At 34.1% G+C, this 23,837-nt stretch overlaps 2 protein-coding genes across 2 annotated transcripts; one reads left to right on the forward strand and one right to left on the reverse strand.

The window, feature by feature from the left end:
• Positions 1-12,327: 12,327 nt before the first annotated feature.
• On the forward strand, positions 12,328-13,911 carry TRIADDRAFT_61644 (uncharacterized protein; the record flags this gene model as incomplete). Its single annotated transcript, XM_002117578.1, has 2 exons — positions 12,328-12,983; positions 13,278-13,911. The coding sequence occupies 2 exons, from the start codon at positions 12,328-12,330 to the stop codon at positions 13,909-13,911; spliced, it is 1,290 nt and encodes a 429-aa protein (XP_002117614.1).
• Positions 13,912-16,103: 2,192 nt separating this feature from the next.
• TRIADDRAFT_61645 (uncharacterized protein) lies at positions 16,104-23,309 on the reverse strand (the record flags this gene model as incomplete). Its single annotated transcript, XM_002117609.1, has 14 exons — positions 16,104-16,208; positions 16,295-16,398; positions 16,484-16,559; positions 16,625-16,774; positions 16,881-17,059; positions 17,204-17,261; positions 17,344-17,411; positions 17,500-17,551; positions 17,629-17,730; positions 17,877-18,386; positions 18,670-18,714; positions 21,271-21,336; positions 22,232-22,264; positions 23,256-23,309. 14 exons carry the CDS (start codon positions 23,307-23,309, stop codon positions 16,104-16,106), a joined length of 1,602 nt encoding a protein of 533 aa, XP_002117645.1.
• Positions 23,310-23,837: the final 528 nt, after the last annotated feature.

Here is a 23,837-nt window from a genome sequence, read left to right on the forward strand (position 1 = left end):
TAACCTACTGATTATGATTTTGTAAATGCAAATGATATGTTTGCAGAATATGACATCACCTCAATTAATCTGGAACTACCAACCCAAAATAAACTGTAGCACGAACTTAACTCAGGTTATTCTATGTCTGTACAGATTTTTATATCGATGTAGGCTACATAGATAATTTCAGCTTAATTTAGAACAATTGCAGTTGTGATTGTAAAATTATAAGTTCGTAGAATATACGTCAACTATTGCAATTTTGACAATAGCTGGTGTTGTTATTTCACATTATTTCAGCTCATTCCAAGCCATCAACGTGGAGCAAAGTGGAAGTAGATCATGATCCATGTGACTGGACATTAGATTGATGATCTGATTACGAATGTACTACACTAAAATTATATATTGTCTTGTAACTGTATCTTGGGTATGCAATCAAAAATCACTTTAGCTCCTCCAAGATATTAGCAAGGGATAAGTTACAGTAATAATGCTATTCTGATAATTCCAAGTTGCTAATGATTCTAGTAACTCTTTTTCCAATGCAGATTCTCCTAAAATATATAGACAGTAAGATTAATGCTGTAACTAGATAGAACACAGCAGTATAGATGCGAAATAAAAATTTGTTGGATTACCTAAAGATAAGTAGAATGGATGGATGCTAGTTAAAGATAACACTTTGAGCTCATATTTGCCCTTCTCTGAGATAGTAGACAAATGAAATATGATGCATGATGCTCCTTCGCTAGCTAACCTACAAACTATCTTCTTCTTAATTGCTGTAACAATAGTATTTATGATGAAATATAGTACATAGTATTGCAAAGCGTTGCAAATTTTAAATAAGGAACAATACTATGAGCGAAATACGCAGCCTCTGCTCATTTTTATTTTTATTATTGCAAGAGAATCTCGTAAAATGAAGCCCCTTGCAAATACAGCAAATTTGTAGATAAAAATATGGCCCTGTTTACTAACTAATTAAACTGTTGAATAATTAGAAATTTTCCATAAACTGTTTATTATTATAATTTGGTGTTGGTTACATAATATGTAAAAAATTAGCAAGCTTAAAAAAAGCTTGATTATATAATAAAATTAACTTTGTAATAAAACCAGTGTATTATAACATGATATTATGTAACGGTGTGTTGGAATGTTTTCAGCCCATATAATGGACTAATAAACTAGGAAACTGCATAATTGTCTGGTATCCGCAGCTAGCTCAAAATGGCCTGGACTATTATTTGATTTGTGTAATAATGTTCGACTAGCTTATTCAGTTTGCTTTTTCTACATGATGTTATATCGATTTAGGTATTAATACCAAATATTAGATACTGCTTACAACATTGCAATATTAGGACTGTAAGTCAAAACTGTTTTAAAATAGCTTTTGATATTTACTACGGTTTGCAAAACTGCTACCCATGTTGATCTGTATAGATACTAGGCATGAAGACAGTTTCTTAATGAATAATGCCATTCATTCCAATCATACTGACGCAGCTTCAATCTGGTGAGAAAATATTTAGATATAGCTGTCAGGTGGATAATGGATGGTTATTGATATTTGCATTGATCATTATGATGTATAAGCAGGAATTAAAATTATCTAGATCGAAAGAGCTTCCTCCCGGATAAGCTTTTATTGACAATAGCAATTTTAAAGTAATATTATATTTATAAGTGCTTATTTCGGTTCATTATTATGATAAACATTCAAGACAAAAATTAAATTATCTAGATCAAGAGAGTTTTCCCTCTACTTATACTGGTGATAGCAGTCTTTTAGTAATACGGTATTGATTAGTACTTATTTAAGGCTAATTATTGAGAAAAAAATTCGAGGCAACAATTAAAATTTCTAGATCAAAAAATATTTAATTCCATTTTATTAATGATAGCAATCCTGAAGTCTCACTATGCGTACGCATATTCATGCACTTATACCCATCAGGAGCTGATTACTATGATAAAAATTAGAGACAATTACTGGAATTTTCTGGATGGAAGATATTAATCTTCGCTTTATTGACGATAAAAACCTTGAAATGACAATGTATTTACTTACGTATACTCATCTCAGGTTGATTATTATGGTAGACATTAGAAGTAATAATTAATTAATATTATCTAGATCGGAAGATGTTTAATTCCGCTTTATTGAAGATAATAGTCTTGAGATAACAGATTCCTCGGAGATGTAGACTCATAAAAGGCTGATTATTTTGATAGGTATCAAAGTAATAATTGAAATTATCTAGATCGAAGATATTTACTCCGCTTTATTGATGACATCAATCTTGACATACGCTATACTTAGATATGTACAGTATAATCATCAAGGACTGATTGTTTATGATAAACATCAGAGGCCATGGTTGAAATTACCTAGATCGAAAGGCGTTTGATTCTGCCTTGTTGACGATAACAATCTTGAAATGCCTTATCAATATTTACTCATCAAGAGCTAATTCTTGTGATAAACATTAGAGGCAATAACTAAAATCATCTATATCGAAGGTATTTGTTTAATTCCACTTGGTTGATGATAGCAATCTTAAAGTAATAGTACATTCTATTTGTATGTGGTTATCAACAGGAAAGAATTTTCCCTCGTGAAAATACTTTACTTGAAATTAGTACTAAACAATGAAGTTGACGGAAGTAATGGAAAATTGTAAATAATTCATTTAATGAGGAATTTAACCTAAAATGTAAATAATTACTTCAGCAATGTAGAAATAAAACAATTTTCCGGTGACGACCGAAACAAAGCTGTTTTTTATAAGCTATATTAGTTATATTGAAGTAGTCGGTAACTGTAGAAATTTCATTAATTTGTGCTCAAAACGTTTAATGAAACTGATAACAATCAAGAATAGCATCCAAGGTTTAGGCCACTTCTTGTATATACAAGTCAAAGCGATTTTTAAATTGTACAGTTTTGTTGTCAGTATGACCTTAGCGAAGCCCGTGCAACATTTGCACTATACTCAGTATACCGTATAGAGTACGCTTATAATATGGCTAATGAGAAATAGATCTAAGCGTGAAATATTTCAAAATAGTAAATTAGGTAAACGATCGTGATATTTATACAAGTTAGCTTCATCATAACATTTTTTTCTGTCTACCGGATCGATTAACTAATGTTTTAAACACGATCATCCTATAACTCAAAGTCAAAAAATTGATTTATTAGATTATATCTTAGTCGTAGAGCCAAGCACTGTAATATCTCTACAATTGTGAAATTGGAGAGCTTTAGCTTTATTTGGTATTAGCTATGCTCTGTAGTATATTATTATAACTAACCATAGTTGGAATAGTTACCATTTTTCTAGAAAAGCAACAATATTAGTGATAGCTCTACAGAAGAATATCAAGCACTTGCTATAGCCATAGAATACTAAGCGAGAGCATTTGTCTGACAGAATTTTTATTATTTTTAATTCTAAATTGGTTTAAAGGTTTTAGATAGTATAACTTATTGACTTCAGCAAAGCTGTACAGAATAAATCAAGTTATATAGAGTACTAAATAAAAATACTGGTCTAATAAAGCTTATTTAGTTTTTCAAGATTTTAAACTGACTATAACGTATTGTTTTTGACAATTTAAGATAGATATAACTTGTCGACTGAAAAAATCTAGATTGATATGAACAAATTTGATAATTTCCATCGTCAACACCAATCGCAAGAAAGTTTTTCATGTATAAATTGTCAATTGAATGAAATAGCCAGTTTACCTTCAAGAGTCAATGCTCTTGACAGTTACTATTTTTAATTATACCTGGAGATATCAAGCATTAAACTTATTTGTTTTTAATGGTTTTGATGACATCACAATATTAATCCTCTAATATATCCGGTAGTCAGTGCTTAATGGTGAAGTTAAAATGCATTATGATTCATAATATTAATTCGATTACGTCGACATAATTGTATTTTGCGGACAATAGTCACCGGGATTCCTGGATAGGATAAATACTTTCTACGCTATTTTAGTCAATATAAATTATGGAATTTAATACTAATAATATGCAAAGTATTAGAGTGCTTTGTATAGAAAATGGGAATTGTAGCAATAAATAACAAGGTTATAATCAGTCTATTGTGTGATACTAATTATGGCGTAAAATTAAATTGTCCATTATATTAATAAAGTTAGAGAATTATATAAGTAGAATCAATTAACATTACAATTATACTCTGTACGTTATAAAAAATTTAAACTTATCGTTGAAAAATGTACGCTACCATATGTTTATTCTTTTATGATCCTTGTCAACAGCATTTCTTTTACCATACTCCATCAGCATGCATTGGTATTTTTAAATTGAGTATTCAATAGATTCCGACATAAATGAGTTAATTCTATTGTCTCTTCATTTTGCTAGGACTGCGTTACTGTAATTTCATTTGATCTGCTACAACGAAACAAAATAGTTTTAAATTATTCCATCACAACAAGGACAATTTATGGCGCCATTTTCGATCACTCTATGATGAATTCTAGGTTACCGATTCGCCGTATGACTAGTAACCGATGAAAATTATTTATTTATAGAAATACCGAACATACCACAGCTTGATAATTTCATGATTGCTATTACTGTAGCAATTAAATATAGATGATTTATTCCTTTGGCACTGCATAATATTAAGCAGATGATATTAAGAAAATAAAGTAACTTACTCGATAGTTTCATGGTTGTTGCTACTACTGTAATTAAGAAATATCTTAAGTGTTGCTTGGGACTACATCTTGCTTTTATGAATTATGGAAAGAAATGATGAGTAAACAATCATGTGAAGATGGTATCTTGCTACTGAGTGTCCTCTATATTTTAATATTATGATTCATATCCTGAAGATAAATCTATCACTAAAATCAATTATCCATTATTTCGTTCGTTTCGGTGATGGCATGAGATCAATTTTGATATTAAATTTTTGTATTGATAATGTATATTACATCAATATCACATTTCATAATATCCTATTTCACAATATTAACCAATGAACTGTTTTAGGGTTGGGTCATTATCGGATCTTATTAGCTATAAGAGGGTTGTCATTAATTAAATATCATTTCTATATCACTGTTCATAATTGTTGTAAGATTATTTACAGTATATCAAAATATCATCATAACACTACCGTACCGAATGATATCGTACAGACAATTTCGATGATTTTTTTTGATATTTATCTGGCATTGAGTATACCCATATAGCCATTTTGCAACTGTGTTTGGGATACAATGTATGTATGTATACATTTATCTTTCGTCCAGGCGGATCATACTACCTAATAATGTTGCTGTTAAATTAAATATGCGTGTATAACGTAGAAAATTACGATTATTAATAATTAATATTACAATTTTATCAATTATACTAGTTGTACGGTATTCATAAACTGTCCATGCTGATGATATTATTATGTAAATTTATTACTTTAGCAAAAAGATGATGCAATAATGTAACCGATGGCAGACTATAGTACGTGCAAGTATGGGACAAATAGTCTATTTGATGAGAAAATAGAAGATTATAGGAGTTTTTGCTATGCCAGTGCACATTTGGCAGTCCACAGCAGCTGGATTATTATAGTAGTTAACGTTGTTATGTCAAGCGACTTGATGCTATTAATAAATAATAGCCAATTCGACATATTGCGATGCCTATCAAAAACTTGATCCCTTGACTTTACAAATGTTTCTTGAATTTCTTGTTCAATCGTAGTTAAATATGGCCATACTATGATAACAAGGCTAACCTATGCCGCTATAGTAGCCGTTGCTAAATCATAGTCCATCAGTATTGATTATAATATTATTCTTTATCCCTGAAATGGGTACTACTGATAGATGAGTACGAGTATATTATACTAAAATTATAGCATAAACTACTAAGTAGCAATATAGTTTCATCGTTTATATTGTATTAATTGCAAATTAATTTAGATTAGATAGCAAAAATGATGATACTTTAATGGCTCTGTAAACAAATATAAAGTTGCTGTCCATATTAATCCATACGCATGCTCTACAATTATATTTTCGCATTTATCGTCTTACTCGTAGAACATATCATATTGCACTGATCTGCAAGTACGCGTATTGTAGAAGACGAATTCAATATTTGAGATCTAGGAAAGTTAAGTTCTATGTCTATGAAAGATACTATCCTACTGTACAGTATAGATATGATGGGCAGCGTATATTCTTCCTAGAATGGCCTCGAATTTTCTCAAGATATTAGTTTGTCTTGTTGATAGATCTCGTACTGTTGCATGTGCAATTGTGCATGAAGGAGGATATTAGGATAGTAAGATCGATTTATAAACAAATAAATTAAGGAAGACTAACATCCTGTGTAAAATTAAATAATCAATTACAGTAATTTAACGACCCATAGAATCCATAAAATAATTTTTAGCCCAAGATAAATTACCTCATAGTGAGGCAAGCTTTTGAATGGATCGATCTCCATCTATTCTTAGTTGTATAAGTAACTATACTAGTTCAAATTGGATTGGGTCTCCAGTTGAAAAAGTATATTGACTTAAGGCAAATATGATGCAATCAACCGACTATCGATAATGCATTTTCCTGGCTCTTTTTCAATGTCAATATTGACTAAAACATTAATTATTCTTGCTATTTGAATTTTTAGGTATAAAATAGTACTCTACACGTATTATATGAAATTGCTGATATCATCTTGATGATGGATTTCTTCTGGAGGCTAAGTTTTTACATCCGCTATCATTGAATAGCACTACAATAGACGGTAGTTTTATTTGCATCTACCTATTCTGAATTGTGCCCCTTTTCATCGACTGTATCCTCCATCGACAATATGGTCTAGATCAAATCTAAATAGAATTCAAAATGGATGGTTAAGATAGCCGATCACTGGTGTAGTTGTTCTACTCTGATCTACGTACTAAAATAGCGCTTGTAATCAAGCGCATTTATGAAATGACTGATTTTGTCATTTTGCGTAATTTAATTAATTATATGGCAGTAAATATATTTCTAGTCGATGCACCTGTACAGTATATTAAGAAGAATTTGCGCTTGGAAGCCACTGACCGTGTACACAACAGTCTCTTTAGTGTATACCTGATGTATTGGATTGACATTAACAGTAATATTGAATAAAATCTGACCTACAATATTAGAAAGACTCATCATGTCGTTATATTGTGGAAGAGGAATTGTTAATGCAGTAATACGATACATTAGCAAAGATCTCTCAGTTAACTTATAAAATAATGCTTACAACGATGTGATTGTATTGGAACTGACTGCATTGTCAGCCATAATGTGATTACTGGTGTTGTGGATATTAGTAAGAGAGAACGAGGCAGATAAAAGAAGGAATTGATAGTATTGGCACTAATCTTTCAATTCCCTTATATAATATTGGCAATATTGCATTCCAATTGGCTGCGCTATCAGCCGTAACATTCATGTAATTAAAAACATGGAGAAAAAAACAGATGAAGAGAGTTATTTGTTGTCAATTATGACGAGCTCTGCGTGCTAGGAAAGCTGTCTAGCCATGTTTTTTATTTTCTTCTTTTGACTATGCTTTGTTCTTTAGTCATTATTGTACCAATGCTGGTTAATCATCGCTCAAAAATGTGGACTCTATTCTATCATTTCTTCTTCCTTTGATTTTAAGTTGATTGATATAAACTTACTTTTATTGTTTTACAATACAATACTGCTTGTTATTGCATTGATTGAGAAATAGCAATAAAATAGTATTTCCTACCTATTTGTATGTTTGTATTATACGTCTGATTGAAGAAGTAGAAAGAGAGCTACTTGCTATTCTATACGTCTAATTATAGAGGTAAAAAAAAGAGATACTTATTCAGTTATACACCAACTGAGTTCTACATGATACGCCCGATTAATTTAATAAGCTAAAAAGGAAAGATCGAATTCTCTGCCTTATTTTCATCCACTAAATCAATTGATTACAACGACCAAGTCAATGACGTATTGGTTGAAGGGATTATTAATTATGATTGTTGTTGATTGATGATAGTGTCATCTCTGATCGCAAATTCAGCTCCAGTATACATCATCATCCACTCGTTGTATTCCGTACTACCCAATTCAAGGTGTATTTTTAATGGTGCAGTGGCCTACCTATTTTCTTTACAGTTACTGTAGTATAAATGGGTGCTGCTAACGTCAATCAATAGGAAGCCTAATTGTTCTTGTGGTATCCTCATAGTTCTACATTGTAATACCTCGTCGTTTCTCTCAATTTCTTCAAGCATCATCATTACCTCGATTTGAAATAACTCATTGTGATCTACTCTACAGTACGTCTTCGCCTCTCTTTCGTCACTTGCATCCTTGACAGGATAGAATTGAAAAAGTAGTGGTCTCTTCTCTTTCAATCCTTTCTACAGGATCAAGAAGGGGGAAAGATGGCTCCTTTCCTCATCTCAACGTTGTATTATTTATTTATTTATTTCCATAAATGATTGTTGAATTTCTCCATGTCATTGAGTCTAACATCTCACCAGGAGGACATCGATTGTATCCTGCTGATCAAATTGATTGTTTAATTTTGTACTGTCGAGACTTTATGGTAGATATTGATTGATCCTATTCTAGGAGATGCCGCATCACTTAGTTACATTGACGTCATAAAAGCGATTAGCCATGGCTTGCAATAGTTTCCTGTATGTGTAGCATGAATGTCATTACTAGAAATTGAATGGGGATAGTAAGATAATTGAAACAAAAAAAGCTAAACAGGGCTAAGTACCTATTGGTAGTCATGAAGAGCTAGTGAAGATTCTCCCTTCATTTCATCTTGGTCAAAAAGCCTAAACATTGGGCTAGTATTGTCCATCAGCAGAGCGGGTGCGGGTGCCTATCCCCATATTGTACATCCACTATGGGCTGCACAATATCGACCATACTAGTGGCTGCATACAAGATTGAATTGATCGAGTTGAGGTAGTGCAATCCACGATCTCCAGTACTGTAGAAAATGGAGTAATCCATGATCTAGTAGAATATTTATTTATTTATTTGCATAATTGAGCGTTAAAAGTAATAATACAACGTTACTACGCGATCGCCATGGGGTCAGGAATGTCCTTTGCATACAGTTGGAATCGTCTCTACTGTGCAACGATTCGTCGTGGATATGATAGTATTATTCCATAGCGCATGCAAACTACGCGCCATTTATGGCACTCATTTGTAGTTTCCATCTCGATCAAAAGCATGCTAAATGTACCATTTCAACTTGTTGGCCAGGAAACAGATGCAGTTTGCCACCTGTGCCATGGCTGCCAACGTGAACGTGCAGTTGGGAATCCAGTGCAATAGTATCCGAGTGTTTTACAGTCGACCGGTGGAGAGGATCTCGAGTCTCTACAATACAGTACACTAGCGCAATGACTCTCTTTTCAGTAGTCTAGTAGTGGTTGATTGGTTTTTCTTTTTACCCTTGGTTCAAAGTTCAAAGTCGACTGCTGGCACGGGCTCTGTTAGTAACAGTTCCAAACGATACCAATCAACGCGGTATAATACGACTATCTGAATGTATCTATCTTCATCCAATATCAATCAATCACGTGACCCTTGGCAAAGAATGTCGACTATTTTTCAACAAGCCACCCAAGGGAACGCTGCGATCTGGCCCAACCGGGTTATCATTATTTACTTAGGCAAATACTTGAGCCAGGTACGATTACATAGGGAATTAATTGGATTGCAAGTCACTGCATGAGAGTAGAAGAAGTAGGAACCAATCTACTACTGTACAACATGAAGAAAGTACAACAATGGCAGCCAAACTAGAGCTTATTTTGAACTACATTAGTCAACCCATTTATCCTTCGCCTCGGTATCATTGCAGTGTAGTAGGTGTACAGTATAGACTCACACAGCAGAGTTAAAGCGCATTTTGCGGCCCCGCCTCTGATTGTCATTGTACAGGACTAGTAGGAAAGTTGCACGGTAGTCCATCCAGAAGTAAAGCGGCGGGTTGTAGAACGAGTAATCATTATTACTGTACACTACTGTATGTCAAATGGCGGTGTACTCTTTCACAAAGCACTGAACAAGCAATTGACATTGGTGAATAGTCCATTTCTACCGCAAGTGTCGGTGGAAATAGCCATTAAATCTATGCACAGTGTACGATTTAAATTGACGCCGCCATACATCAACAAAAGTCTTGCAATCCATTTCATTCCGTTTCATCATTACGGAAGGACGCTTTGTTATTGTCGGCTCCCTTCGACTCTAAAGTCTTGATTCACTCTTTCTCCACAGTACTATATTGGACAAGACTAGCCCAAGGCAATGGAGACCATGAAGCATTTCCATAACAACTTGGAACATTGACTGAGCTTGACCTAACGAACGGTCAACTGGTAGTAATACTAAACACTACACACACACACAGTCAACAGTAGAGGTCCTTTTACACTGTACTGTACGTAATAAAAGGGACGAGGCGCTTCCAGCCAGCCTTAGTAACCGAAGAATTTTGAATGACTTTTTCAAGTTTCAGTCTACGGCATCACGTACTGTACTCCTGTACAGTGTACAGTATGCTGAAAGTACTGTAGCCACAGTACTTTGCATTCTGGCATCACCGACGAAGAGACCGTTTGCGAAGATTGACCTGCGATTACAGTATGCGCAGTATAAGTACAGTCGGCGGCAGTTTCACCCTATCATTTACCACTGCAAACTTTTACAACTCACATGGGCATAGAAGAGATTCACTGATTGACTCCATTACCACCCTCAACAACGATTCAAAACTGCTATAAAATGGAGAAGAAAGTCTATTTTCAACCAGCACAACCTGTCTCTCTAGCGGACAACGTAACACGCAATTTACATTAGGTAAGATTAGTAATAACTGAATAAGAACCATTTTTATTTCAATCCACGTTCATGATATTAGTGGGCTGTGACAATACTGTAAGATTACTGACGAAATCTCAAGTCATCCTATTTCGTAAAACGTTGATGCGATGCTGTCTAAATAAGTAAATATGATTAATTTGGGAGAAAAGAAAGAATAATGGTATTGAGACGATGATGTACTCAAGGTTGAGTTTATCCGTACTCAATTTGCCCAATATATTTTCTATTTCCCCAAAAATGATGAACGAACGATGATGACTTTTCCATAATTCCCCTGTCGGTTTGACCTCTTCAATACATTGTATATTGTCCATGTTTGGGTGCATTCCCAATGCATACTGTCCACTGTAGTGGAGCCGAGTGCCTAGTAGACATGCAGTATAATGTACTTTTGAATAATTAATGAGTTGTCGCTTTCCCACTGTGTACAATACTACGGCTACTGTGTATCCCGCTGCCGGTACAGTACAGGATTTACTCATTGTTTCACTGTTACAGTACTGTGTGGTGTTTGTACTGTACACTGTACACTGTACACTTCAGCCTAATGCACATGGATTCCATTTTGAGAAAGCGCGCTGCTGCGTGAGTCTACTGTACGCATGGACCGCCTCTTTTCCCGGTGCTTTTTGCAGGCCGTATTGTACCGTACCGTACCAAGCTCCAGTGCATAGAAAGATTTCCCTGTAGTACTACCGTGGTTAGTACTGTGTACGAGTGCGTTCTTATGGCTCCGATCAAGTTGTTGTTGCTATATTAAGCATATTACTAACCAACAACTTGGTCCCAGTCAATACCAATATACTGTAATGTCTATTTTTATAGTTACGGCAATGTTTCTACTGGAAATTTCAAAACAGTGCTAGACTGTTCTACAAGTTTACCCACCAACTGTATACTGTAAAGGCATAGTATCTACTACCGTATAAGGACAATAACTTGATGTTTTTGTTTGCAAAGAGACAAAAAAAAAAGTTGATTTCGGTATTGACGTAAAAATATTGTTTTGATTTCTTTCCTTTACTTATATGAACGGAACTTGATCCTATCCTGTCAACATGTTGCTATGCCCTACGATAACAGCACTATTTAATACAACAGCAAATCCGAAAAGATTTAGTATCCTAAATGTTCAATTCCTGCCCTGATTGAAAAAGTATTCAAGTAAATTGAAACAAGAAGAAAAAGTCAAAAAAATTACAACCGTTAATCACGCGCAAATTAATCTCTTCTAGACGTACAAGCAAGATACTATCAAAGTGGAAGAAAAATCTTGCATTATTAACCTACCGCTGTAAAGGTAAATAAATACTGTCAATTTGATTCAGTCAAGATCCTGTTGAAGCCGTCTTGTAACTTGACTTCAATCAACAACTTAGCAAAGAGATTCCTGTCATGGGATTAGGAGATCTAAGACACGACGATTGTTCTGAATACGATCCCCTGATGTCGCACTGTTATAAAAGCAACGGTACCGAATTATGTCGATGTGATAGCCTCGGTTACCACCATCAGCTTTGTCATAATCACGATTACAATGGCATTGGGCCTCCTCACCAACGCAATAGTGGCTCCATTAGCCCAAGTAGCATTGTAGATGGCAACAGCGATGACTCCGATGATTGTAATATTAATTCTCATCAATTTACGTATCGCTGTATACATTGCCCGCATCGATTATGCAACGATTCACCTAAAAATGGATCTACAGTAAACAATAACTTATTACAACTTGAAAATGAGATTTTGCACTGTAATTTTAATGCACCAGAAATGTTATATCCAGATAACAAGCATACTAACTCCAATATAAATTACTTGAGAGACGATAACCCTAGCAATGGTGACAAGAAATTCCAAAAGTACCAATCTACTCAAACAACGAATGAGATGGATACACTATTACTAGACGACTATGTAGAAATTATAATTGACCAAAATAACTTTAGCCATCATGATAATGACCATCAAGAAGATACACCTTTAACAAATTTCAACTATGGCAACGATAGGAAACATGATCACCAAAATACAAGTGTAGAAATTGAAAAGTGCCAATCAACCCAAGAAAACGAGGAATTGATAGCACTGTTGCCAAACTGCAGCGTGAAAATCATCACCGATCAGGATAGCATTAATGGCAGTGACTATAGTGAAAGCGACAATGATGATGATGATGATGATGAAGATGTATCAAGTGACTACTACGACAGTAGTAGTTGTAGTGATGATGAAGAAGAAAATGAAGATGAGGAGGAGAAGGATGATGATGATGACGACGACGACGACGACGATGAAGACTTGTATCCTTGCTATGGAAGATTATGGAGTAATTCAACTGATAGAGCGACAAACAGTGACGAAGAATTGCGTAGTTGGAGTGATGTAAGTGATGATGATGATGATGACGACGATAACCAGTCTCCAGAAGCTTTAATTAATCACGAAGAGCAACAAGAAATATGGGAATCGTTCGCAACCAGCAGTTTGTCTAACCGTCTAACGTGTTGTACAAAATCTTTAAATAATGGTATTATCTCAGTAGGTGAAAGGTCAAAAAAAGAAAACCATCAAGATTATCGTAATAAAAATGATAGTCAGCCTGACAGTGTGAATAAGGCAACAGGCTCTAGTCGTAACGTTATTGGCTTAGATAGCAGATGTAAGTTAAAGTATGAAGAAAAGATGAAATTACGTGAAAAAGACAATCATAATTGGAGTGATGACGATGATAGTAGTAGCCCTTCTAGACCAACTCGTGTACATTTCAAACCTGGTAAACAGTTAGAGGAGGTTCATTTGATGGTTACTTGGAATTTTGCTTACAGAGCTGCAAGAAAGGCTACTTGGTGTCAGTATCGCATCGATCATATTCGATTCTTGAATAGAATTAAAAAAGTGGAAGAAGCGATACGATACGTTTTCCAACCACAACATCGTGAAAAAATGCTTCAGTACATTACATTATCAGCGCAATAGATCATATTGGATATCTAGTCATTACGATGATAATAGGTAATATTTATAGGTAGTAAAATAAGAGGCATGATATTGTACCACTATCTATCCTGAAAATTTTTTACTCCTATATTGTACATGATGGTATCTACTACTATCCATTCATATTTCCTTGTGAAAACTATAATGAACTGAGAGTCATTTTTAAAACTTTCTGTCGATATGAACATTTCTATCTAAAATACAAAACAATTTATCATTACTAGCCTTAAAATAGAAGTAGCAATTAGTCTTAGAATGTGTGAATCTTACTCAAGATATCTCGAATAATGTACTGTATGATACGAGTTATTATCCATACAGCAGTGTACGGTACAGTAACGTACTGTCTTATTTTCTTAACTGCTTCACATGCTAAGCTATAGTATCTATTTGTATGTATATTGCTACCATTGTACAATATTATATATCTAAGTAAACATAATATATTCAAGAACGTAATGAATTATGGATATTGCTTAGCTTTACACTAATAGCATACGTTGATATTCCATGTATATTCTTCATTGTACACTCTTAATGTACGCCGGTACTGTATATGAATGATATACGTAATAAAAGAATTTTTTTCATTTTAAAATTGTAGTTGCAATTAATGACTTTGTGTCTTAATAGATAATGTACGTGTTTTATCAAAGCTCAATACGAAATCAGCTATTTGCAGGTGCTGTTGCGCCGATTAAATTTCTGACTTTGCATGATATGCATCAGTAAACTAGATTGCATAACTAGATAAGATTAGATCCAGTGTGATACAGTAAATGATGTAAGATCACGTCACTCTAGCTTTTCTATTGCGTATACAATTTGATTTTTTTGCTAACGGAAAAGTGCACTAACTGTAAGTAGTCGTCACAACCTTCAGTATTTCCATAATGCAATCTTTGTACGCGTAGTCGTTGCAATTTTGACATGGCTCTATACTCTACAGCATACTCGTATAGAAGATCAGTGTGATTTCCAGAGATCAACAATAACATCCAGTTCTTTACGAATCGCATCATTTATGGATTAGTAAAGATGAATAACGCTACAACGACAACCCAACTTAGTCATTGATATTATAAAGTAGCGCTTTTGATAAGATATCCCATCAAGTTATAATTGTGCATTTATGCAAAGGCACCTATGGATCAAGCGACACAAAATTACGAGCACATCCATAAATTGCATTGTTAAATACTTTAAGAATCTGTTAAAAAATCCTACTTGAAGACCAATTTATGAGATGGAAATAATACCAGTAATTTAAAACTAAATTTCTGCGGTGTAAAAGTATTTGGAACGCCAAAACTGTTATTCGAATATGCTTTCCGTGATGAATACAATGTGAAAACAGCAATATTACTAGCCTTAAATGAAATTAAATCTCGAAGGAGTACGCAGGGTAATAGTCATAATTTTACTCGGTAACTATTTCAAAACGTGTTTCTAACGTTAACAACCGATCACATTGCAGTATTGTATTCCTTACTGTATAAATAATATCTCACTCTAAATAAAGCCAAGCTGTGAATGACTCCCAACATAAAACTACCTAATCGTTCTCCAATAAGCGTTCAAGAAAGAGAGAGCACATTAGACTATTTTGAGCAATTAATCACAGAGTAATTAAATTGATATTTCTTTACGAACTATCGAGACCATAGACAATACAGAAAATTCTCCAATTAAATATTCATAATTTTAAACATTTTATAAAATTTTAAATATGTAAGGATACGATACAAATTATCAAAGTGTTTTATTTTACTTGTGTGCTTTCGCCAACTATCATTTGCATGCATGCGTAAGGGGCAAGGAATGATATAGCAAAGTAATAACGTTCGAATACAAATAATCATGCAACGTAATGCAATGATCTTGTTATTACAAAGTCAAAATATCTTTTAATCCTATATAAATTGCTTTCTACGGAAACGATTGCCACGTACTTTATATTTATAATACATAATTTTTGTAGGTAATGCTGTCAATATTTAAAGTGTCGATCGCTTTTAGTACCAGGGTAAACTCATGCGGCTTGTGCACATTCCACTGGTATAAATTAGCTAAAACATTATTTACAACAATATAAAATTTGTTACAATTGCGAAAATGCCATTCAGAAATTAGCTAATGACATTTTTATCACTTTGGAAGAATTTTAAAATTTACAAACGTCCTTTAAGATCTTGAATAATCCCATATAAATTTTGGTAATTACTTTCGAGTTTTCGACATCGTTTCTTTAAATCTGTTGTGGTATTGACCTTATTCTACATAACGTACAAACGGATAAAAAATTGCATCAACAAATATTATAGTGCAAATAATGTCATGCACTGGTATAAGTTGCATTTACCACGACTTCATTGCTTAATATAACTGCTTCATCTTCAAGTCGTTGTATCTTTTCTTTCAAACGATGAATGTTCATATTGATTTTATTTTTTTCTACTTCGGTAGCTATGATAGGTCATTTTATGAGTTAACAGTTTGACACATTAACAAATTGGATGCAATTTTTGTGAATACCTCAAATCATACAAACCTGCTTTATACTTTAAATAGGAATGAACTACTACCAAAATTCCGGGCCATTCATCTGATATATTATCACCCTTCGCCTAAAAGGAATGCTTATCAATTTACACAGACGTTGTAAACAAGCTCATAGAAAGGAAAAACTTACGTGGCAATCAGGACACATCCACATCCCATCTGGTATACTTGATAATGGTGGATCTAAGCAGCGCAAATGGTAAACACTATTACAAGTATCACAAATAAGAAGTTCACCACCTTTATTACAAACGCAGCAAACGTCATCTTGTTCGTTAACCTATAAAGAATGTAATAAAAATGGACAACAAAAATCATTAGTACAGTGTCGATAGTTTCTGTGTAAAACTAATCTATACATATCACATATTTGAGAACGAAATTACTTCCTCGTCGCTAGAATCTTCATCTGGAAGCGGGCGTTTTCGGGGTCTACCCCTTTGCGCTCTATGTGAAGTATTGATCTTATTTATAGAATTTAAGGCCTGCGGACTTAACGGCACAGAAGACGAAATTTCATTTGGGCTAATAGGTGGACGAGAAGTTGATATTTTAGGTGGTCGTCCTGGTTAGATTAAAGAAAAGAATTAGTCCTCTTATCACATACTTATTTATGAGAACTAGTTTAAACTACATCTTGTCTAATTGTACGACTACCGCCAAGGTTACGCTTAATCAACAAAAATTTCAAGAACAACCGGTAGTGTACCTCTTCCACGTTTTAAAGGAATGCCAGACGATATTCCTTGTTGACCTTTTTGATAAGCCTGTCATAAAGCATCAATGTATATTGAATACTTTAACATGTGTCTGACCACCATCAAGAAAACAGTACACTTTTAAACTTACTTCTTGAGATGAACTTAAGCCTTGAGTTTTGCTACGCCGCTTACGTTCATCACGCTTCCTTTCGATTTCTAGGTATAAATATGTGTACATATAATTTAAGACGCAAATAATTATTCGCTAACTTTAATCGAGCTTTCATTAGTCAAGCTACATTACCACGCGCATTTTCCGGTAAAATAAGCCCTAACTTAGCCATGTACTGTAATTTCTGAACGGAAGAACGCAACGATTACTCATTACAGCAATCATTAAGCTACATACACTAGAAACATTCTATAAACTTACGGCCACGCTGTGCTTTTCCTCATTTAATCTGACGAAATTTCTGCTGGATTCATTCTCGTAATTAGTATCCCGTTCCGAGTAATTGCGATCTAATCTTGATGACTATATATTTATCGAAAGATAAAAGTACACGCAAATATCGATAATTAATTAAATGTAAAAAAATCAGTAGCCAATTGCTCGTTCGTTCAGAGATGACCAATTGCTAAGATATTAATATTTCATGGTATTTCAATTTCTGTACCAACCTCATTATTGGTGAATCCATGTAATGAATTTGTAGACCGCATTAAAGGCGAAGAATTTTGCCTTAGTGAATTAGTAACGATACCTACAGACGAGATTCCTCTACCGTCTGCACCATTATTAGTGTCACTATCATTTATAATTTTTGCTCGCATAGTATTTGCGCTTTTCATTGCATCCTTATTAGTTACCATGAAAGCCGAAGGTACGTTACCCCCATTTAAGGAGAGCGTCTGATTTCTGCAATCATCATCATGGATTCTCCTTGGTGTGCTTATTAGTTTGGGCATTGCGGGGATAACTTTCTGGACGCTATTAACGGACGTTATCAGATTGTTTTGCGCAGCATGTGGCATCTGTTGAACGTCTTGATCATTGGTGTAATGTACATTTCTGCGTAAATCAGTAATTCTACGCTTGCTTAGTAGATGATTCTCCGTTGTATACCCTATCAAGGACTTGGAGGTGGAATGAGCTTTTGAAATCAACTTGGCAGAAATATGCTGGGTTATCTGTTGTATAACAAAGAGTTTATGTCATTTTTTTGACAGATCGTATAATGATAACCTCACTTAGATTGAGTCATTTCCAAAGAATCAATTAGTATGTTACATTTTAGCTTGAAAGATTAAAGTTTTATAATTAGTACTATCTTTATATATAACATAAAATTATTATAAAGAACACCAGCTAGCAATCACTCGATGGTTTATATTTAAAACCACTAATAACATAAAGCAATCTTTACGCTTAGTAATGACATCACATTATTATAGTATCATGCTTTTAACATACATTAGGTTGTTTTATTTCTTTCCTAAGGTTTTCAAGTACGGATCTCTGTTATTTATTATAAAAAGTTAAATAGCTATAGTTAGCGAACGAAGAATCTTCAATGGACAATATTACTTTTTCATCACAGATAATACAGAACAACACCTACCTTTCAGATTAACATAAAACAGATATTCTATAGTATACTATACATTAATATTTTGGTTAGGCTTAAGACCAATAGACCTAAGGTTAGCTATACTGCACACGAAGGACACTAATGTTCTAATCGATAATATCCATTTTCAAATTAAATCATACGAAAATTTTTATTTACATACTAAAGTAGTATTTCAGCCGGGAAAACATACTATATGAGATAGTTCAGTATTGTTAGAAATTTATGCACCACGCATGATTGATGTTGCCAACATTAGTCAATAATCGCCCATAGCAATTCATTGTGACTGAATATATTTACGAAATATTACTTTTGACAGATACCATAACTGTTTATCGCATAAAATCAGTAAGATAAAATGTGTTATTATTGAACTGGGCAGGATGTACAATAAAATGGCTATGACTAAAATTTGATACAACGTTTTGCACATTTGTACGAGCGTAGTACAATTTAATACGAAACATTGTTCGGTAGTATGTCAAAGTGAATAATAATATATAATTAATTGATTACAGAGATGAATTTCGTTCTGCCATCGAAATAAATGATCGTCTACGTCTTCACCGAAATTTTTTAATTAGTCTAGAAAATACGACGAGTCTCCTCACTACCGAAACTTGACGAATTGATATATTTTTACGATCCCGTTTTGAATTAAGTCGAATGACTCTTGCAAGTATTACTCATTAGTGTGCGATTATTTATTATTTATAGTACCGAATCAGAGATTACACAATATTAAATTTCAATCTTGATTACAGAACTATTACTTGCAAACCATGGATTACTACTGCATCTATCTTTAGTTATCTATGTACAAATAAATAGTGCTGTAGTTTTACAAATTATGTTTACAGTTTAAATCATGTACACATTCATGTTTTGAGCGAATTTAAATATTTAATACACAAATTTAAGGTGATTAATAAAAGCTAATAACGGCATCTCCAACCCAGTATAACATGTTATGAAGATAACTTCACAGAAACTGCCGGACTATGTTCTTTTGTTGTATTACGCAAACTATTTGATACCTGAATATTATTTTTACTGTCTGTCATTTTCACTACCATACACTTGATCGCTTATAGCGATAAATCACAATAATTAAATTGTTAACTTGAACACAAAATGCATCAGCTACAGCATATAATTACTGTAAACTTTGCATTATCCCATTATACTGCAACAAAAACTTGTTAAAATCGATGGTCGGTCCGGGACTTTAACTCTATGGTACATTAACGAATATTCGGTATCTTTAATATATGACAAAAATTTCATATCAAATCTTGGCACTCCTTTTATATTTGTCTACTAGATCTGTTGAATTTACGCATATATAAACTAGTATTATATTTAAGAATGCATCAACGAGCCTTATACAGGATAAATATCGAAAAATTATGATGCTTTAAACTTGAATCGCTAATAAAATGGAAATGGCACCAGTGGCCGATGAAAATAGACAAGTATAGTAGTCAATGTTAGGCAGATGTAGGCCCTAGGTGGGTATTTTGAAATGTTTGTCGACATTGCTGTATCGAAATGAGTTAACAAGGATCAAGTAGGGTAAATGTCTTTTGTTTAACGAAATGAGCCAAGTTCACCTGTAGACTATAGTTAGTCCTTAGTGTTGGACCAACTGCGATACTCGATCAGAATCTGATAAAGTAGAGAAACTTTTGGCTAGCATGGCGTGCAAACAGCGCAGTGAGTCCGATCATAGCTAGAGTCTGATCATTATCATTATATAATTTTCGATTTGTGCCTATTGCAATGCCATACTGTACTCTATATTCAGCGGTGGTGTACGGTATACTATGCCATAATGAACGTTCTACGCTGATACCGTATAGTATACAGGCCGAATTGCCATCAACAAAATATGCTGCTACAATGCGAAAATGATCAAAGCCAACGCTTAAATAGTAAGACCGTCATGGCAACTAGCTATGTTTAATATTGCTTACGATATCCAATTTTCAAGATTGTTAGTCGTGTATATCGAATTGAAGTATCAAAACTACATTGCTATAACCGATAGGTATAAGTTTGAGACTCCTTTTATCTGAATAAAATAGTCAATAATAACAACACCTAAAACTTTGTATAATTATAATTAGACTTTAAATGATTTCTTATTACAGTACGACTATTTTAAAAGTGCAAAGGCTAAGTACAAACAAGTAACAAAATTTTATAGTTGAATAATCAATTATGCAATGAATAGAGTACTGGAGAAAAAGTTTGTACGTTTGCAATCGCTAGTTACTATGGCTTGAAAATGGAAATAGCTAGTCGTTATCAATCCAAATGGATTTAATACAACGATTTTATTATATTGGTATACTCATAGATTATCCAAACTTGATAGTAATGCAAATGTTACGTTAATCTTATTAGCGAATTTCAAAAGAATGACGTAGGTAGATTACCTGTTTAGAGCTAAGAGTACTTATTTCTTCGCGTATTTTGAAAATTTCTCTATCTAGCATTTCATTCTATAAAGATATCCAATTATACATATTAATATCTGTTCTACGCAAAATCAATATGACATGTTATCGATATCACCTTTCGCCTAACTTTAATGTATAGCATAGTACACACTATTATCCTACATGAAATATTTAATTATTCAGCACTAGAGTGATCATCAACATAGCATAACGAGCAAAATAGTGGGGGAAAAAATGAATAAGACTGTGACAGGAGTGAATGCAAGCAATAAAGGGTGAATCAGACTCATTTATTACTGTATTATACTCTCTGAAGCAATAGTATAATTACTAAAGTTGATTTCGGATCATGTGTATGTTATCTGACTGACGCTAGTCCTTATTGATCACTGTGAAGTTGAAATTGTATTTCTATGCGTTCATCCTATCTCAATATTGAATAATACAGACTGCATACAACTATCCATTTATTATCATCATCATCACAAGTTGAAGAAAATTAGGCAAATAGACTGATCAGCAACAGTAATTTCATTTACGTTGTACTCTGTAGTGCACTGAATACTAGACTTGATTTCTTCTCTTGGACTACAGTTATTTTAATATTGTAGTAGTATAATACTGTCTGCTCTATCATCCACTAGTAGTAGACTGCCTGATCCATTTGGTGTATTACTGTAGAGTATATTATAAGGCGATGTACTTTGACTGTTAGAGTCGGTATTACATAAGACGTCTATACCAATAGTAAACACCGTTTGCTCGCTGGATACTTGTCTATTACTGTTTCGTACTGTAGCATTAATCGTCATCTTTAGGCATGCATAGGCAGATTCAATTTCAAGTTATGGCTATCATGATGAGTACACTATTGATGCACAAATGCTATCTTGATATTGTGCAAAGCGTTGATCTTTTCACTCTATACCATACATACCTCCTGATCATTTTTCTTACGCTCGATTAAAGCCTATAAAATAGAAAATGCATATTGATACTCTGGTAAGAAATTGCACATTGTATCTTGAAGTGAATATTCGATCAAAATAGAAAATACAACAGTATGCCGATGGAGAAGAGAATAATAAAATATCTGCAATCATTTTAACACTAGTATGCAATCGCCTTCTCTCCATTATTCATGATTGGTACTGTCATAGGATTGAGGCGGGGAGATCACTCGCTACTTACGATCACTTTCTATATCTATCAAACTCTGGTATATAACCCCGTTAGCAGGGGAATCTACTAGCATTACTATTAATTAATGCAATTATCCCGAAGTCAAGACGATCAAGGCAGACTTGATGACTGCTTAAGCAATCCAATCATCTTTTTAAATCATTCCTACTTTAACGGTCCGGTATCCGATCAAATCAGCCATCCAAAGCCTACGGTATCGAAAATAGCCTATCGGCTCGATCATACCCAATCCCCTCACGCATGATGAATACGTGAGTAGAAAAGCGGTATAGTACGGCACTATCAGGATAGCATTCTTAGCGGAGGTCGTATGATCGAAGCGCTAATAAAGTACAGTATTGGATAATTTCAATGCAAAATGAGCATGATAGTACTTTCATCGATTGATGGCGTACTTTCTCAACCACGATAACGTCGAAATGGAGCCAATGCAATCAAAATTAAGCCTTGATACGAATGGAGAGTAGTCATTTATGCAGATACGATTACCTAGAAATCGTCCCCATTCGTCATCCATCGACTGGACGATGTTATGGTAATTTATTGAATTGGGCATTATTATGCTTATCATAAATAGAAAATGGAAGCATTTCTATTTCATTCCTATTCCATTATACTAGTTCTATTTAAGGAGGAAAAAATAGCCCATGGAAAAAAAATCAAAGACAATTCTCTTGCAAAGTTAACAAACTGCAATTGCAATTTTGGGGCCCTTTTCTTACAATGAACAAGTCATGTCTGGAAATGTTGAAACTTACTTTATGCTTTTGTATTAGGTGACGGAGTTGTGATTGAATGGCATCAACATTCATTGCGACGATATAGTTTTACTTCCCTTCTCGGCCAATAACTCGATGAGCTAGTAAGCATACAATCAAGCCTACTTTGAAGGAAATATTGAAGTAGGATTGTGTAGTAAAAATCGATCTAGCACAGTATCCAATATTGGATCCAAATTATTCCTCAATGGCCATGCCCGTTTTAGCCTGTGGTCATACTGAAATTGAAGTGTTTCCCTTGCCGACTCTGCTTTATGTACACGGCCGAGTGTCCAGTAGGGTGAACTGTAGTCTAGTCGACACTGGGATTGTAATACTAATCAAGTATCGGTGACCCTGTGACGTGCTTTGCGTCACCCCAACTCGCTTCACTGCGTGGTCGTCCACTTCTCCACGACTCGAGGACACAGTACGTTGAACCGCCTTACCGTACTATGTACTCTACGCCAGCCAATCGGGCTAAGATGGCGACATGGACTGGCGGGTAGTCGTGGCCGGTAAAAAGTCACAGATAGCCAAAGGGATGCCAATCAAAGAAGGCATTTCGTTCTCAGTGACGAT

The sequence above is a fragment of the Trichoplax adhaerens genome, genomic scaffold (assembly GCF_000150275.1).
Source record: "Trichoplax adhaerens TRIADscaffold_26 genomic scaffold, whole genome shotgun sequence".
In the NCBI taxonomy this organism is placed as follows: domain Eukaryota; kingdom Metazoa; phylum Placozoa; class Uniplacotomia; order Trichoplacea; family Trichoplacidae; genus Trichoplax; species Trichoplax adhaerens.